The sequence below is a fragment of the Cavia porcellus genome, unplaced genomic scaffold (assembly GCF_034190915.1).
Source record: "Cavia porcellus strain 051 isolate PalLab524CR breed Dunkin Hartley unplaced genomic scaffold, mCavPor4.1 scaffold_28, whole genome shotgun sequence".
Classification (NCBI taxonomy): Eukaryota; Metazoa; Chordata; class Mammalia; order Rodentia; family Caviidae; genus Cavia; species Cavia porcellus.
The window spans coordinates 29,746,850-29,765,375 of record NW_026947511.1 but is presented as its reverse complement, the minus strand read 5'-3'; the positions used below and the strand labels follow the sequence as shown (position 1 = coordinate 29,765,375).

Below are 18,526 nucleotides of genomic sequence, written 5' to 3'. Positions count from 1 at the left end.
GGGCCTTGTGAGTTGGCTCCTTTGCACAAATGCCAGGGGACCTTCCTCTCGCTCTGGGTACTACAACATCCTTCCCAGAGGGGACCTCAGTTCCCCTCCACAGAAGAGAAAGGACCAGGGTCATGTGCATGCAGGTGGCCCGGGGAAGGACAGCAAGGATACAAGCACTGAAGGGCTACAGAATGCTAGGCACAAGAAAGAGAATGGCCAGGCTCTCAGAGGGCCTGAGCCTGGACAGGGAGGAGATTTCTACATAAACCAGGAAGAAGAGGGGAGGGCAGAGGGCAGCAGAGATTTGGGTACGTGCAGGGGTGAAGGGACACAGAGGCTGCAGGCCCCTCCCTCCCTACTATGCTTTCTGTGGTCTGATCTATGCTATCGACCGGCAGGAAATCAAAGCCCACAAAGCTGTATTCATCAGTCCTTTGTCCATCTTTTTGCTGAATTAACCCAATCAGACACGGCCAAATACACTCTGGATGGAGGCAGGCGCTTCCCTGTCCTTCATCATCCCTCCTGCCCCGACACCCAAGAGGACCAAGGCTTTCTCTGTCCCCAGGCTGCCTGTCTCAACCCACAGCCAAGGGTCCTTGTGGTTCGCTAGAAGGAGCCTTGTGACAATGACTGTCCCTGTCCTGCTCTCTCTTCCCAGGGAACCCAGAGAAGCCCACACCACATGGCCGGTACATGGGAGCTCAGCCCCCTCGTCTTTCTCTTTCTGTACCAGGCCGGCCTGGCCACTAGAGGCTCATAGGTCCTGATGCCCTGGCTCAGGTTAGCAGCCTGGCTCTGCGGTCTTTCTGCAGCTACCGGTTCCTGGATGACCGAGAAAGGCTCTTTTTTCTCCCTTCCTCAATTTCCAGATCTGTACAGCAGGAAGCTCTGCCTGGCCCACCCTCTCAGAGCCCTTTAACGTCTGCCTCATCTTTCAGACTGCTTTCCATTCCTCCAGCCAAACACCCCCCTGCCCCCCTTCCTCTCTGCCATCCCTCTGTGTCATCTTCTTCTCTTCCCTGCATCTCAGCTCCTTTGCTGCAGGTTGTCAGTGTGCCCCACCCCACAGCCACTGCTGAAATCCTAATCCCCAGCGAGGTGGAAGCCCGGAGAGCACTATGTCACAGGGGCAGGGTTCTCGGGAATGAGATTAGGACCCTTATGAGAGAGACCCAGAGTTACCCTCACCCCTTCTGCCACATGGGGACACAGTGACAAGATGTCCATCTGTGGACCAGAAAGCTGGCTTCCCCCCACCCCACAGGACCTGTGACTTCCGGGCTCTGGAAGGAGGAACTCTGTGTCTGCTCTTGATATGCTCCTTGGTCCACAGTGGTTTCTTTCGGCACCCCGAACACAGGCACTTCTCCCCCCCCCCCCCCCCGCTTCCCTTCCACCATTCTCTTCGGCCCCCCACCCCCATGTTATCTGTTGAATTCCACACACGCCTGAGCAGACGGGATCAATCCGAGCTGCCTTGCCTTCAGCTTATCTCTGCTCCAAATGATTGATTTTCCCTCTTTAAGAGTAATTTGCTGGTGAATTCCATGTTTTGCAAAAACCCCTGTGAAATCTAATTCAATCCGATTGGCAGCTGGCACTTTGGGGGAAGAATACTAGAGAGCCGTCCTTTTCCTCACAGATGTGTGTATTATCGGTGCGTAAACTGGGCGCAAGGTGGGCAGGTGCTCCTCCTCTGTGCATGCACACTTCCCTCCCTCCTTCAAGGGGATCACGGTGGCCCCAAAGCCAGCCCTGGCTCTTCTGGGAAACAAATTACCATGTGCATTAAGGCAAATGAGGGACAGGTGGTTCTGAGTTTGGCTTCCTAGTCTGAAGTCCATTGCCACACTGCACTTGTGGGAATCTCACTTCTAAAGCCCAGTGACACCCGACCATCTGTCTCCTCATCCCCCGCCCCCCCCATCCCTCTCATTCCTGGGCACAGAGTCCCAAGCCTGGGGTCTCAGCAAGCCCATATCACATGGATGGTTGCTCAACCCTGCTGTCTCTTCCTCTTCTTCAATCCCACTTTTGTCTGGCTCAGAGCCTCAGTTTCTCCACACTGGCAGTGTGTTACCTAGCAGGCCTGAATCTGAGAGGAGTGGGCACTGCCCTAGGTGACCAGCTGGGCTGGCTTGCCTGCAGTTGAGAGGGTTTGCAAGATATGGAACTTACAGTGCTAAAATCTGGGCAACAGCGGGCAAACGGGGACAGCAGGTCCCCAACCGTACAAGGCCTGTCCATGAAAGGCTGGCAGGGAGTGGGGGCCAGGCACTCAGTGATTGTGCATGAGTTCTACATGCAGGGGCTTTGATCATTCACTTCCCATGGGTACTCCCCAGGCTGCTTGGACCTCAGGTTCACCCTCTCCCCTCAACAGTTTACATGTAAAGGCGCTGATCCTCTGCCAGTGAGGATGGGCACAGGGCTGCAAGCGCTTCTCCCTTGTCCTGCTCCAGGTGGGTCCTGTCTGGAGGTCCCAGGTGCCACCCGCATCTGCAGGGTATGGTGACACTTGCTGTACCTACCCCAGTCAATGCCCACTCTGACTTCAGTTCTATGTCCCAAGCAAATATCCACTTCTTTAGAGAGTCTGATATTTGGACAGCCCAAATCTCTGAGCGCAGTGGGTTCTTCCTGAAGTGGAGTGGCCTGAGGGCCCAGTGAGGAGGGTGAGGCTCCCTTCATAGTGCCTGTAGGCATGGCTAAAGGGCAAGCTTTACAAGACCCAGGGCTGTGAGGATCTTGGCAGCCCCAAGAGCTGCTGGTACCTTGTACAAAGGACAAAGGCATTGTACAGGCCTTATGGGGCCCCAGATTTTAATTCTAGGACCCAGGCTATGATCCTCATGATCCAAGGAGAGCCAGGCCAGGTCCCTTTGTCCATCTCTTCCTGCCAGCGTGGGACCCTGTTTGGAAGGCTCTGTCTTGCAAGGTGGTCTTGCTTCCCAGCACAGGTAGCTGTGATCCTATCTTGAAGCTCTGCCATTCTGATCAGGATCTGCTAATCTGAACCTGCTCAAATAGGTCAACCCCTTCCCTTGCTCCACTGACAAACTCTGTACCCATATTCTGGCTGGAATTGGAGCAGGGGGCTGAAGTATCCTTGGAGATACACAGTCCAAAACGCAGGAGGAAGGGCGTCATCCCGGGCTGCCCCAAGCTCAGAACTGCACTAGCATAGGGGTGCTGGTGGGGAGGGGGTGGGGCTGGAGGGCAGGAGAGGATGGTTAGCCTTGGACAGAGCAGGTCGGGGAGGGTGGGGCTGGGAGGTGGCTCTCCCACAACCTCAGCAGCTGGCTGGCTCAGACCACCCACCACGCTAAAACATTTCCCTGTGCCCACAGAGAGGGAAATGCATGGCCAAACGAAGACACTTCAATGTCTTATGGGGATCAGGAGGGGACACTGTGGACCACTAATCACAGGCTCTGCAAATTCACGTTTCCAATAGCAAATTCATGTTCCTGCACGTCCGTGTGGCAGGGGGGTGCTGGGGCCAGAGGTTAAACCAAGCGCTGGATCTCACCAGTGTTACAACCTCAGTGAACTGCCCTCTCGACCTGCTGTTCAAAGACAAGATCCCATTGTCAGAGGAGGGCACAAGGCTGGCAGCCTGACTGTCAAGAGCTGGTGGTGACTGCATCTTTCTCCCTTCTCGGCCTCTGCCAGAGGGTGCTGCCCAGCTGGGGTTCCCCTGCTATAAACAGGGACACTACAGATGTCTTAAGGAACAGGTCTTGGACTGAGCAGAATGTAGGGCTCCCGGTGGAGGGGTAACCCTGCTGGTGACAGCCCCTATCTGTCACTCAGCTGCCTCAGCCCACAAAAGACCCTGTCAACTTAGCACCTGAAATAGTGACTCTGGGTCCCCAGATAAATATCTGAATAGACACCAGGTAAATATATGAGGACACAAGGTAAATACATGAATGGAACTCATGCACTGTGGTGTCCACTTGGCAGTGCCCAGAGGGTGGAGTGAGGGGGAGACACAGAGGAGGGAGAGATGGAGGACTGGACTCAAGACTAACAGAGAAACAGCAAGGGAGAGTGGAGCGATTCACAGATGGCTCTGGAATGGAACCAGGAAGCCTGGCACTGCCCAGCAGGTTGGTGGCACCCCCATCTATCCCTTCCCTGGTCTGGCCGTTTGAGATTTTGTCACTTCCATCCCACAGGCTGCAAACCCCAGGCTCGTCCTAACCCTGCCTTCCCCACGGACCCCGCCTCCAGGCCTGTCTACAGATCACTTTCTGCCATTGCCCCCAGCCACTCTCTCCTTTCTCCTTGTGCACCATGTTAATCAACCTAACCTACAGCTTTGAGGCTATCACTCATACTCAAGAACCATCAATGGCTCCCAAATACTGGCTGAGTGAGGTTCAAACTCCTAGCCCAGAGACATTCAGGGCCACCCAGCCTATCTTCCTGGCTGCAATAGGAAGCTGTGTGTTCTGAGCTGGCAGATTTATAACAGTGGGGAGGAGGAGGGTAGTGTTCTTCAGTCTAGAAGCTGCTGCCTCTCACTTCATCTTTTTTTGAGGGGTATGAGATCTTCAATACCTCATAATTTACTTTTAAAATTAACATGCAATAAAGCTGACTTTTTTGTACAGTTCTGTGAATTTTAAGCCATGTTCAGATTCTTGTTACCTCAGTCCAACCAGGACACAACAGAGCTATGGCTCGGTGTCTTCTCCCTTTAAGTCACTCTCTCTCCCCCAAGCCCCTGGAAACCACTGCTCTGCTCTCTAGAGGTTCTGAACTTTTTTAGGATGTCGTGGAATCAACATTTGAGACCGGCTTTCTTGGGGTGATGTCTGATTCTCCCCATGCTAATGGCCTGCATCTCTAACCACAATGCCATCTGTGGTCACCTAAGTAAAGGCTCTGGAAGCAGCAGTGAGGATGCCCAGGTGGATTTAAAAAAAAACCCTGGCAGAGGCTCAGTACAAGTTGGTGGGTTTGGACATCCTCAGTGAGGACAACGGAGATGAGTTATTATGCTGAGAACAGAAAATACACACAGGTGCACGTGCTGTTTTGTGACTGTGGACACATGCCAGGTGGCTGCTTCCTCCATCTTCAGAGTCCTAGCCCTATTCCATCCTGAGGTGAAGGATCAGGGTCCCCCAGTCTCCTGGTCCACCTTCCTCTCTACTCTGTCCACATCCCTCTCCCCACTGGCCCCACCAGACCCTTAATACACTGCAGACAGACAGGCTTCCCTTTCCTCCTCCAGCTGGGACCCACCCAGCCCATGGCCAGGCTCTAGGGTCCAGAACAGCCACCAGGGTTGCATGGTCTACAGCTTGACATTGGCCATGGGAGCATTTACAGTTCAGAGACCACCAGATGCTACAGGTTGGGGACTCCATTCCATAGCTGCATGCTGGCCTTCTCCCAGCACACCCCAGCTGCCCTCGGGTGTTTCCAGGGGAAGCCTAACAAGCACATCAAATGTCACCGTGGACAAAGCACACCTGTGACTTCCATCACCCTCGGCAAAATGAAGTGAAACTCTGGTCTCTGCATATCTGGGTGGTTTCCCCAGAGCCTTCTGAAACTTCAGCCCCACGGAGTCCCTCCCTGATCATCACATGTAGCTAGCTTTCTCAGAGCTTTGAGGACAAAGCTCTGACCATGGCTCTGTCTTTCTGACCTGCTCGCCACCTGTGCCTTCTGTCTGCCTCAGAGTGCAGACCTCCAGCCCCAGAGCCTCACCCAGGCTCTCCCCTCTGCCTGGTGTGCACTTCCGCCGAGATCCATGGCTGCCCTCACTTCCACAGGTCTCTCCTCCAATGCTGCCTGCCTCCCTGTCTGTCCCCCCCCCCCACTAGCTCTCCTGAAATCCCTCATTTCTGTGGCTGTTAGTGCCACCTGCCACGATACATGCCTGCTTCTCTAGCCTTGCACCCCAGGGCTCTTAGTGCCTAGGACTGGGCCATTGTGCTCCCGGGTGTACTGTACCCAGAACAGCACCTGGCCGCTGAGTAAAGGAGGGAACGAGGGACTCCTCCACACCCTGCAGAAGATCTGGAGAGGGCATTGCTCAGACCGATGGGTGCCTGCTGCCCTGGGTGCTCAGTGAGCCCCACAGTTTCTTTCGCCCTGCTCTGTAACCTTCCGGAGGAGGCTCCTCTCTGAGCCTAGATTTGTTCATGTGTAAAGGGCAGAGGCATCATCTGCCTGGGGCAGGAACCCTTGTCGGGCCCAAGCTGGGGAAACTGTGCCTGTTACTTTCTCACCAGGGATGCAGACATATAAGAGTCTTGATGTCACGTCTTGTCATGCTTATTCCCTTTTAATGAATTCCTTTTCAACAGATGGAGAAACTGAGCCCCAGAGAATGGAAGGAAGGTCAACCCCACATTTCTGCGGACAAATCATACAGCCTGACGTTCACCGTGCAGTGCATACCTGGCCCCTCTGCCCCTACTCTGCCCTGTTATCCTCTTTCAGGGGACGGTCAGCAGGAGCCCAGGATCAGATCGGTAGCCCACCCTGGCCACAGCTGCCCAGCAGGAATCTCAGTTCCCTTGATCTGTACCTGCAGCTATCTCACAGCCAAGACCCTGGTGATGGAGACAGCCACAGGCACGATGGCCAGCTGAGCACACATCTTCAAGACAAGAGAACCCTGCCAGGGGTCAAATACTGCCAGGGGCATGGCAGGATGGGAGTAGAGCAAGTAGAGGGAAGGTAGGAGGAAGAAATCACATTTGAAGTTGAAATTTAGGTCCCTGGTGCCCACAGAGGAGGAGCACCATGGTGGGTACGAACCAGCCAAGAGAGGATAAAGAGAGGAAGAGGATGGAAGGCAAGGTTTACTCACTCGGCTTCTGATCCAAGGGACACAGGTAGGACAGCGACTGCTTCCTGAGGTGTGAGCCAAAGATGAGGTGATGCCCACTGCCCCCTACCATGCAGGCCTTCTAGGGCCCAAGGGGTGGGGGTCAGCGTAGGGAGGAGACAACTCCCCCAAATCCAACTTGAAAATGAAACCCAGCCACTGGAGGGCTTTTGGGGCTGGGAGCCAAGGAACTGGAGTGGGGAGGGGGTAAGGGACATGCTGGCACTACAGCTGCCACACAGGCCCCTGTTTACACCCCTGCCAGGGCTGGGGCCTGTGTAAATAGCATGCTAATTATGTTTATAGATGAGACTAAATTAGGAGGTGTCTGAGTCATGCTGAGGACACCCTTTGGTTCTCAGGGAGGCTGGAGCTTAGCATGCTGGGACAATCACACCATGGGATGTAGCCTTGGACAGAAAAACCCTAATAATCATCATCATCGTAATAAGAGCCTCAGTGAAGGCAACCAGGGAGAAATTAATGGGAAAACGTACAGACAGGGCTGTCCTGTTCCCCTGGTTCTCCATCTAGAATGGATTGGCTCAGAAGGCAACAGATGTTTTCCTGGAGAGCCTAAATCTTGGAGGAGGGGCCCCAGACTTGTGAGTAGAAGCTGTGGGACAACAGGGGTTTTGCAAATGAACCCCTGCCTGCTGGAGTGATGCTTGTTCAGGAAGCCTGGGTATCACTATGGCAGACATGGCCTTGGGCAGGCACATAATCCCTGCTATGGGTCAGAATCCCCAGGGAAACCTAGAAATAAGAGTAAATGGGATCAAGAGAGTGCTGATCGACACTTCCCTGCATGCCTGGCCCTGGCTGCTCCCTGGACAAGAGTCTCACCCCTCACCTCCTTTCTGCTTGGCTTTGCTGATGAAGTCCCTCCCACTGGGTGAGGGGCACAGAATATTGGAGACATCCATTTCCTTTATAGCTCCTGGGGCATTCAGCAGGTGGGAGGTGATTTCTAGCCAGCTATCTGCCTGGCAGATGGAAAAGAAAGGTCTGGATGATGGGATAATGATCCATCCATGGAGTGCAGAATCCTATACCTGCCCTCAGGGGATGCTGGCAGCGGGCACTCCCTCTCTCCCACCTCTATTTGCAGCTTCTTGAGTTTAGTTTTCAATCAAATTGCTTGGGACAATCAGCACAAGGAAATCCGTGCCCCGAGTCACATCAGTAGCAGAAGTTAAGCCAGTTGCACTCACTTTTGGGGGGAGGGCAAGAATGTTCCTCTATGTGTACACAAATAGATGCTATACAGGACTTGGCTGGAAAGTCCAGAGCTGCAAAATGCACCCACAGCCCAGCATGTGACACCGAGCAATGGCCTTGTCTCCTCCCTGCTCTCACCCACACCACCTGGGCATGCAGCTAAGGATGCCACCTCCAAGAAGCAGCAGATGCCAGCCTTGAGCTAAAGCCAGGGATGGTGGGAGTGGGTGAAAACAGGGACTTGGGAGGGGCTCTCATCCCTTTCAGACCACAGACCCCTCTGACAGTCTGCTGAAGCCATGGATGCGGTCTTAGAATGTTTTTAAATTCCATAAAAAAACCCCAGTATAGCAAATCACAAAGTGAACTATTTTGAAATATAAAAGTCTTGTAAAAGGATGTTGTAGTGTACACATGCTTTGGAATGCTTTCGCCAATGAGAGTTAGCAGTAGGTCTAATAGCTGCTGTAATTTCAAACAGGGATGAGAATAAATGTTATTTTAGGTTTCCTGGGACACCTGTGATGTGATATGAAAATATCTGTGATTTCTCTTGGGGTCAAAGTCACAGACACTGCTATATAATATAGTCATGGCTGGCTTCCAGACCTGTAACTAAAGGCAAAGCTATCGTGCAGAGGTCTTAGCTAGAATACAGGTGTAGACTTCTACGTAGAACACAGAGACAGACTTTTCTTCATCCAGGGTCACAGGTGACCAGAGGGGAGGTCAGTGGGTCCTTGGACCGGGAAGGGTTAAGAATTGAAAAGAAGCCTGGGAGAGGTCCTGGGGGAGCAAGCTGCAGGAACACAACCTTTGTAGCACTGTAGGGCGCATTTCAGTGGAGAAACTCTAGCCTGGACAAACCAACTAACAGAAACAAATGCGCAAATAAATTTAAATAAATACAAGTTAGCGGGCTGTGGCTCCCTGACAGGGCCAGAACACAGGTGGAATGGAAAATGAGGGTGATGGACAGAAATAAAGACTGAGATTAGCAGGAGACCAGGAAAAGCACCCCCCACCCCACAATACACACTCCCAGCAATCTCTCCCTGTACCCACCCACCCCACCCCACAGAAAACTGGAAAGCAATCTAAAATCCAGCTTTGTCTCTCTGCCTTTTGCTTTCTTTTATTTATTTATTTGGTGCTGTCTTCTCCTTGGGGAGGTGGGTAATTCTGCTTTCGTTTTTTCTGTGCCCCTCATGCAAATTAATCGTGTCATCTGCCTGAAGCAGGAATGAACCCCTGCCAGCTGGGCCCCACTCGTCTATGTGATGTGGGGTCCCTCTCGCATCCTCCACCTCCTTCCCAGCAGCCACGATGCCCAGTTCTCCAGACCCTGCGACTAGGCTCCTAACCCTGCATTCCCGAGGGTCTCTAGAGGCCAGAGGCGACCTTCCTTGTGCTAGAGGCGGCTGGCTGTTGCTCACACGGCCCAGGGGTCTGTGGTTCCTCTTTCTTAGCCCCCCAGCCGGATGCACCCACTTAATGTCTACGCTGTTGCTCAACTCCTCAGCAGAGATGAGGAAATGAAAATCAGCAGGGTTGGACACCTGAGATGGGAGAGAAGACACAGCCACGTCTGCAAACAGGCAGGCCCACGGCACATGCAAGAAGCAGAGGATTCAGCGTTCAAGGCTCAGCTCTGCAACCTACTGTGTGATCCTGGGAAGGTTCCTTAACCTCTCTGAGCATTCTTCCTCTCTGAAAAGGGCAAAATCATAAGCCTATCTCCCAGGGCAGGGGATGGTACTAATCAGAGTTAATGTGTAAAGAGTGCTTTTTATGGGCCACCTTCTCTAGGCAGTGGCGTAGGTCTGGAAGCACCTTCTCTGGGCTCAGCTGAGTTCAAAGCCCTGGGCTCATTTTGCAGCAAGGACTTCTGGTACAGAGGCTGGAGGGACGGACTCCCACCCCTGGGGAGTTCTCTGAGGGTGCTCCTAGCTGCACTTCGATGGCTTCATTAGAAGGGGACCATGGAGAGTGAAAAGATTCCACTGCAAAGTGGGCCTTGGTCGGACCCCTACACTGGTCATGGGCTCCTACATTACCACAGCCTCTCCTGCCCCCCTCTCAAGCCCTACCCAGCTACATGAACCTCTCTCAGGCTTCTGGAAAATGCCCAGCTGACCTTTCACGGGGTCCTCTGCCCTTGCAGGGGCACACACCACCACTGGAAGGTCCTCCCTATGCAGCACACTGTCTCTCTCCTGCCACTCCCCTTCCTGAGTTCTGAGCACTTCTGTGCAATGGGCAGGTTCCTGTTTCTCTGCCTTTCCTGCCATACTGAGACAAAGCCTTCGAGAGCAGGGTCACAGCCTCAGCACCATCCTCTGAGACCTGGTGCAGCAGTGGACACAGGGCTATTCAGGGCACACAGAGGTTCATGATGTTTGTTGAATGAATGAATCTGTCATACCACCACCACCACCATCACCACCTAAATGTCGACCTGTCCTCTCAGGAAGGCCAGTGGGCCACACATTACTGAGGTCTGATGGCCTTTCTGAAATGAGTCCCAGGAGCAGCCAGCACTGGGCAGTGGAGACCTCTCTGGAGAGGGGTGATCTTGGCTTTCTACCTTCTATCCCTGCGCCCACCCTGCAGAAAGCTCCTCTGCCCTCCGGGACAGCAGCAGGTGTGTCGTGAGAAGCTGTGGCCCCAGTGAGGCAAGAAATGAGTGGATCACTCTCCCCAACCCCCTAGACGAAGGTGCTATGGCGCCACATCAATGCTGCTTCTCCCACTGGGTGGAGGAAGGGGTTGTCAATTTGCAGGGCCAACTGGGAGGTCAGCAGTGTGGATGGCCTCCCGTATCCTGCCTCCCTTCCGGCACCCCTCAGATGCTTGACCCTTTCAACAGGGATGCAAAACATGGAAAAGGCCCTGCATCTAAGTGGAAGTGTGGTTTTAGCACAAGTGAGCAGAAATTTCCGACCATTCCAAAGAACCCTCCCGTGCAGTTGGCCCAGGTCGGCCAAGACCAGTGGGCATGTGGTGGCAGGGCTGTAGGGGACACGCTGACCACTGGAGAAGCTGCTGGACGAGGTGCCATACAGGCAGGGTGGGAACCTGAGTGGGTGGAGCGCTGCTGATTTACAGAGGGAGCCAGGAATCTGCAGGCGTGGGAATGAGGCTGCAGATGCTGTAGCTTGAAACTGAGAGGCACCAGCACCGGTTGCCTTCAAGATTCTCCCTCCCCGACTTGCACCGCAACTATGTATTTGCATCTCAACTGTCACAGGGCACAAATGGGCTGCAATTGGGTTCAGCCCTCCCTGTCCCTTTCTTTCCTGGCTTCTGTGAGTTTTCTATAGTACATGCAAAGGAGAAGAAATGACTCAGCAGGAGCTGACAATGTGACACAGTCCTTGGGAGACAGAAAGGGCCTCTTGCAAGCACTTCTGTTGTCAGGCATGGCCTGGCAGAGCCTGAGATCCAGGAAGAGACCATGCAGAATCTTAGATGCTGGCCGGAGACTGCAGGCATCATCTAATTTTTGTGAATTGGATTAGCATCCTAATGATGCAGGGCTACCTCAAAGTATAGACGGAGAGGTTAGACTTCTTCCTCTGTCCTCCTTCCCTTTGTTCTGCATCCGCACCCTCTACTGCCCCACAGTGGACTTTAAGGTCGTCCTTCCTCCACAAATGTGCGGGGCCCCATTGCCACTTCCGTTATTCAATAGCACAGTCACCAAGTGTACTCATCGCCGGGGTCAGGGATGACCCTATCCTTCCTCGGAGCCTGTGACAAAGGGATGTGACCTCTTGGCAGACTCTCTTTCCTCCACATTTGTTCAGTGACCACATTTTTCTGCTGCACCGAGCAAGTCCAGAGTCACCTCCAACCCACACATAAATCCCAATGGACATATTCTCCCCTCAGAAAGGGACAGAGAAGACAGTTTCTGAAAGTGTCTCTTTTCTTACAGCTGCTTCCTTCCCTGCTTCTCCCAGACTCTGGGCAGTGACCAAGGGCCAGCAACCTGTGCCTTCTGTTCTGCTGGCCATGCAGCTGAGTCTCTGCCTGGCCCTCAGCCATGGAGGTGACTCCCTCACATCTGGGACCTGGCTTTAGGGGCGGCTCCTGACCAGCTCTGAATCCCTCCGAGTTCTGGGAATCACCAAAGAGGCCCAAAGGGGTGGAGCTGGGGTGAGGAAGCTGAGCTCCTGTTCCTCCTACTGAGGAGGAAGCCAGGGTTGGGGGGCAGTTGGGTAGAGCCCCACTCAGGGATGAAGGATGGTCCAGATGGCCTTAGATGGGCAGCCTGGGCCTCTAGGTGGCCTGTCCCCCTCCTGAGACCTCTGCATGTCACTCTGGAGAAATGGGACGTGGTGGAGAGGAGGCCAGTCCTCCATGGTCAGATCATGGCCACCTTCCTGGGGAAAACAGCATTGGGTCCTGAGGACAGGGATATACTAATGGCCAGCCAATGGTCACTAGAGGCAGGCTGGGCCTCAGGACCCCACATTCCTGCAGATACTTCAGACTGGCTGCCAGAAAAGTGACCAGAGGAAAACCCAAGGGGTCAGGGCATTTGGTTGCACTGTGGGTAATGTTCATGGGATCCAGTTGGGTTGTGAAGCCATCACAATAGTTTGTTGGGGTTTCTGTGTGGCAGGCACTATGCCAAGCCCAGCGTCCATCCCATCTTCCCCTGCACCCATCCCCCTCCTCCTCTGGGACAGAGATGCAGATCCAGCTGCTTCCCCCTCACCCCAGTCTCCCGGCAGTGAGTGGGGACACACAGCCAGTTCTGGTCAATGGGCCATGGGGTATGCGTCACCTCTGTGGGATGAAGCACAGAAAAGCAGTGCTCAGTCCACTGGCTCTTTTCATGGCACACATGGGTGACTGTCTGGAGCAGGTCTCCCTGACCTGTGCTGGGCAAGTAGTTCCAGTGGGAAATAAGCTTCTATCTCGGGGTCAACCTGTGACTGCAGTAACAGAATGGATACATTCACTTTCCTGTTTCTTTAACAGGCCAGCAGAGTGAGGCTCAGGAAGGGTCATCAATTCGCCTGAGGTCACACAGCTGGTAGATGGCAGCAATGGACTGATACATACATCCACAGCCTGTGCTACCTGTTTTTGAACTTCCACGCCTGAGTGAGAGTTCCCTGGCCTGGGTCCCAGCCCAGCCACCCACCTCACCACGACACAGACCCCTCATGGTTCGCCACCGCCTTGCAGGCTTCTGCTTCTGGTTCTCTGTGGGCCACCCCTGCCTGGTTGCCCGGTCTTCTTGTGCACCCCAAGGCCTAGGCCCCCCTGAGCTAGAGCCTCTCAGGATCCTCCCAGCCCCATTTTCCATCCTTCCCCTAGCTGGATCTTGACCCCCCACTCTGGGATCCATGTTTCTCTTTGTGAATTCTTGGGCATTAATATCCCCCAAACCCAGGACTTTCTTCTGGGGTTCTCATTCTTAGCGTAATCTGTAAAAGGTGAGGAAGGTGCTCTCCGGCGGGTATAAAATGATCCATCTGGGTGTGAGAAAGTGTCAGAACTTGTTTTTATACAGTTAATCTTTACCTTTTAAAAGTTCTGTTTTTGTATGTGTTGAACTATACACACTCTGTTTATATGAACACACTGTTGGCTCCTCGGGACAGGGACCGTGGGTTATACTTGGCCCCAGAGGCCAAACCTAGCTCCTAGTAAACAGCAAGTGCTCAGCACATACTCTAGCTATCTCAGACAGACAGGGATGACTTAGCAGAGATGGAGGCACATGCCTACACACGTGCACATTGTGGCGCTGGCTTGCCTAGTAGGCTGAATCCTGGAGCAGGGGTCCCAGGGAGAGAGCCCAGCAGGAGCTGGGGAGAGACAGGGAAGTGCATGCTCAAATGTTCTTACGGAGTGTCGATGTCACCTGTAACCGTTTTGAGATTACTGATTTTTGCAGCCTTGCTCAGCTTCAGTATGCAGCAGGGGAGGGTGGGGAGACATGTTTGTTTCTGCTTTATAACTAAAGACCAGGAAGCCCAAAGGTACCTGGCGTCAGTGGATCTGGACAGGGCAGGACAGTGGATCTGGATGGCTCACGAGTTCTGGGGACTCACCTCGTCCTTGTCCACCACCTGGATGAAGAGGGGGAGGGCAAAGCCGACCTGCGCCAGCTCAGTGATGGCCACACTATACTCGGAGCTGTTGAACTCTGGGGCGTTGTCATTGATGTCAATGACCAGGATATTGAAGGTCGTGGTGACGGTGGCATCAGACGGGGTGCGGTCATCATTCAGCTCCGTGCCCTGCAGACAGAGGACAATCACCCCAGGGATGAAGGCAGCCACAGTCTCAGTGCTAGACACTGTGTGTTAATGCGAGTTAGCCTATGCTCCAGCCCCTGGAGGAAGAGCCTGTCTTCAGTGTCTGCATGCTATTAATGAAGAAACTGAGGCTCAGACAGGTTAAGTAACTTATATGAGGACATAAAGGCTGAGTAGGTTTCAAACTCAGATTCTAGAACTGACACGACACGAGATGGGTGAGGAGGATGAGACAACTTGGGGGTTTACGGAAGGGCAATGGGAGGGTATTCAAGGCAGCAGATGATGAAACTGAGCCAGGAATTGCTGGGCTAGCGGCCGATCAAGACTTCACTGAGCATCTTCTGTGGGTGGAGCACTGCTGGTCGACATGTGGGTCCAGGCTGGACTCAGGGATAGATGGAGGACAGGGTCCCACAGTGAGTTGGTAACAGTGCTGGGACCCTGTGCTCATCTATTCCTGAGTCCAGCCGGGATCTTCATGTTGATCAGCAGTGATCAAACCACAGCAGATACTCTGTAACATCTTGGTTGGCTACTAGCCAGTCCAGTGCTCTAGCACCCTTGGTGCTGACCACCTGGCCTTGGTGGGAGGGTAGCAGAGCAGAAGGGGAGGCCAAGAAGGGGCTGGGGCTGTGCAGCTGGCAGTGGACATGCCATGCTGGTGCATCCTCTGCAGCTGATCCATACCTATCACTGCCACAAGCCCTTCTCAAGGTCAAGAAGAGCAATGAAGGGCCGGCAGGGCTGGCTGAAGGGCATCTTTCCCAGATCCCTCGGCCACTGCCCTCTATGAATGGTTGTCTGAGGCTGGTGAGTCTCCTGTATCTCAGGCAGGATCCATGCCCCGACTGGCTTCCCAGGAAATGGCTCAACAAGCCATTGGTTTTAATTAAAACCTGCCAGGAGTGGCAGGCAGCTGCAGGGGGTGGGCACCCCACACCTGCTGGGGTGAGGCATTAGCAGCTTCCGCCCCCTCCCTGTTGTGCTACTGTTTCCTAATCCAGGGAAGCATGCGATTTAGAAATGGGGCAAAACCCCAGATGTGGGCAAACTCAAAAATTCATGGTGTCTGCACCTGCGAATCTGGAATCATAGACAAAGGTCAGGCCCACAGGATGAACATCTTGTCCCTAAGCTGGGAACAAAGGGGTCCAGTCTGGGTCCAGGTGTTGGTGGGAGATGTCTGGTAGCCTGATAACTGTTGGTCCTCTACTGAGCGGCCTGGGCATGAGCCCCAATCAGTACAGGGAGAGGGCAGGACTGTGGAGCCTCTATCTGTGGTGGAACCCCCGAGTCCTCAAAGCATCACAGGACATGGGCAGCCCCTTATCCTGGGGGCAGGGTCACCAGCTGGCCTTACCTTCACAGTCAGGATGAAGCCATGGCTGTACAGGGGATTCTCCCGGTCCAGCAGACCATTCAAGGTCAGTGCTCCGCTGATGTAGTCCAGAGCAAAGATGCTGTTGGTGTTTCCTACGAGAGAGAGAAGTGTTTGGGTACGAGGGCCCCACAGCAGGTAGGCTGGGGCTTCTCTCCAGGCAGTAAGAACTAGTCAGTCAATCACAGGGTGCTGGTTCAGGGGAAATGGAAGGAGCACTGGGTGCAAGAGTCCACTGCGAGGCAGAACTGGCACTGGATTATAGGGTGAGAACACCGTGCCCTTCCCAGTCTTCTTCCAGTCCATCCGGCTAACGAAGAAAGAATTAGTTGGGTATCTTTAACGCCTCTCTAACACTGGCTTGTTCTCCTTTTTAACAAAGAGGGTAGGCTTCAGGCTCAGAGCCTCCCAAAGTGAGCAGTGTCCAGCTAGAACATAGTAAAGTTTTCTTCCTCTGTGCCTATTTTAATTGTTTTTTCCAATCCCACCTGTTCCATACCATCTAGTTCCCATCCAGCTGATCCCATCCCATCTAATTCCATCTCACTCTATCCCATCCTGTCCCATCCCATCCCATTCATCCGACCCCATGCAATCCTACCCATCCTATCCATCATCCCATCTCATCCATTGAAGTAATCTCATTCCATTCCATCCATCCCGTCTGACCCCAATTTCCTATTGATGGCAAAGGTACAATGGCTTTTAAGTGATGAATGCATTAAAACACAACTGATTTTTTTAACACAATTGAATTTTAAAAATAAATATTCGAAATACTGAAATTGAAAAACACATCTCAAATAGTGGTAAAACTGTACACAAATGATGTCTCTCTGGCTCCTCCCTGTCCCCAGCCCACTGTGTTTTCTGCGTCCCCTCACGGGCACTTGGTGCCCTCTCACTGGCTTCCTCAGTCTCCCCAGGGCACCACCTGCATTCTTGCCTCCTGCTCTTCTGTGTCACCTTCCTCCTTTGTCCTCACCTCCTGTGCCCCTCGCAGGTGCCAGACTCTCCTCTCCCACTCCGTGAGGGCCACCCTGGTTCGCTAGCTTCTGCACAGCACCAGCTGCTGCCCTGGGAATGACTGCTCCCCACTTGCTTCCTGGGGTCAACCTCATCTTCCCACCCGGCTGAAAAGCCCCTGATGATAGGGACTTTTCACAACTATCCTTCAAGGCACCTGGCTGATGCTAGCACATGTTGCTGAAGGCAGGCTGTTCCCTGGCCACCTGGGCCAGCCCTGTCTGGCGTGCCTGTCCATTGGTACATACACCCTTTCCACCAGGTGGGGCCTCACCTGGGAGCAGCCCAAAGCCACTTTCCTGACCTCTTCACAGACGAGTTTGCTGGCTCACACACAGTCTCCTTATTTCCGTCCCACTCAGAGTCAGCAGGCCCAGGGAAGGCCACTGTCGTCAGGCCCAGATGTGGCATTGTACTCGCAGGTGTTGTGTGCCAGGAACTTTGACACTGAGGCACCTGCAGCCTAAGAAAGAGCCTGGCATCCAGAAAGACCAGCAGGGAGAAGCCATTCACAGCTGGAGGGCTATGGAAAGGAAGCTCCTGGAACAGGAGCACTGATGCCTCCCCTGACTGACCAGCTCCTAATATTACCCTCTATGCCTTGGCTTCCATGTCCACAAAGCATGGGATAACCAAGTCCTCTGCGTCTCATGCTTGTGAGGGTGAAAGGAGGTGGGACAGTGCATACACTGGCTGGGGACACTTCTGGCACCAATAAGTACTTGGCAAGGACTGCTGTTGTCAGAGCTGGGCCCTGGGGGTCAGGCAGACCAAGGTTAGGGATGGAGAGAGCCTGGCTCTGTGGGAGGGAATTAACACTTGGGGCCTTTAGCATACAAGTGGCACCCAGGAGCACTATGAAAGCTACTGCAACTCCCTGGTCCCCCTTGGAAGGGACCTGCTCATCCCTTCCAAAAATGACTTTCTCTTCTAATCTAGACTTCAGGCTTCAGAGGCTACTTCTGGCCAGCCTGTGCTGTGTCACCTACCTGTGCCATCAGCCAGTTTCCTGGGTGGGAAACTACAGTCCTCCAGCCCACTGCAGGGGACAGCTGGGGCAGGACACAGGGAGGAGTCACAGAGGAGCCCGCTGGGGGGTCACATCACTCACACTATGGGCTTTGGGGACTCTGACCTGGGGCCAGGTCCCAGGAGAGATGCCACTCCTGGCTTCCCCACCTAAGGTCCCAAGGTCACCTTCTGCTGGGTTGGGCATGGCTATTTGTGTGATGGGGAGGGCAGGATGCAAGGACACCTGTAAATGCATGAAGAGAAGGGGTTTATTTAGGAATCTTGCTATGGGGAGCCTAGGAGAGGTGTCCTTTCATCTGTTCATTCACTCATCCCATCAGTCGCTTCTGCTGAGTGCTTGGCGGGAGCAGTGTTAACCAGTCCTCACAGCCAGGCTGCCAGTGCCCAGGTGGGATGAAGCCGGGACAGTGCAGGGACCCCTAGGGGGCTGGACTCCAAGCTCCTGCGCTGAGCCTCCTGCCTCCCAACCTCCACACAGACCTGCCCTCTTCCCCGGGCCCCACATCCAGCATCCCATCACTCCAGATTTTCATATAAATTTATTCTTTCCAATAAAGGAGCCTATGAAATGTTTAACTAAGTGTGATTCAATTTTTACCTTTGTGAGATTCTTCCCTATATATCATTCACAAACCTGACGCCCCTTGTTAAACAACGTGCTTTCATTTTTGGTTGGGAAAGTTGGGTTGTCAACCCTGGCACACTCAGTTGTGTCTCCCTGCTGGGCACCTA

At 53.6% G+C, this 18,526-nt stretch overlaps 1 protein-coding gene across 11 annotated transcripts in view; it reads right to left on the bottom strand.

Moving 5' to 3' along the window:
* Cdh23 (cadherin related 23) overlaps positions 1-18,526 on the bottom strand; it is a 374,671-nt gene that overhangs the window by 159,728 nt on the left and 196,417 nt on the right. For all 11 annotated transcript variants that reach the window (XM_063238627.1, XM_063238629.1, XM_063238628.1 and 8 more), the window contains exons 10-11: positions 15,719-15,831; positions 14,149-14,337 (exon numbers count right to left, since the gene is read on the bottom strand). In XM_063238627.1, the coding sequence (XP_063094697.1) occupies positions 14,149-14,337; positions 15,719-15,831 (302 nt within the window). The remainder of the gene's footprint in view (positions 1-14,148; positions 14,338-15,718; positions 15,832-18,526) is intronic.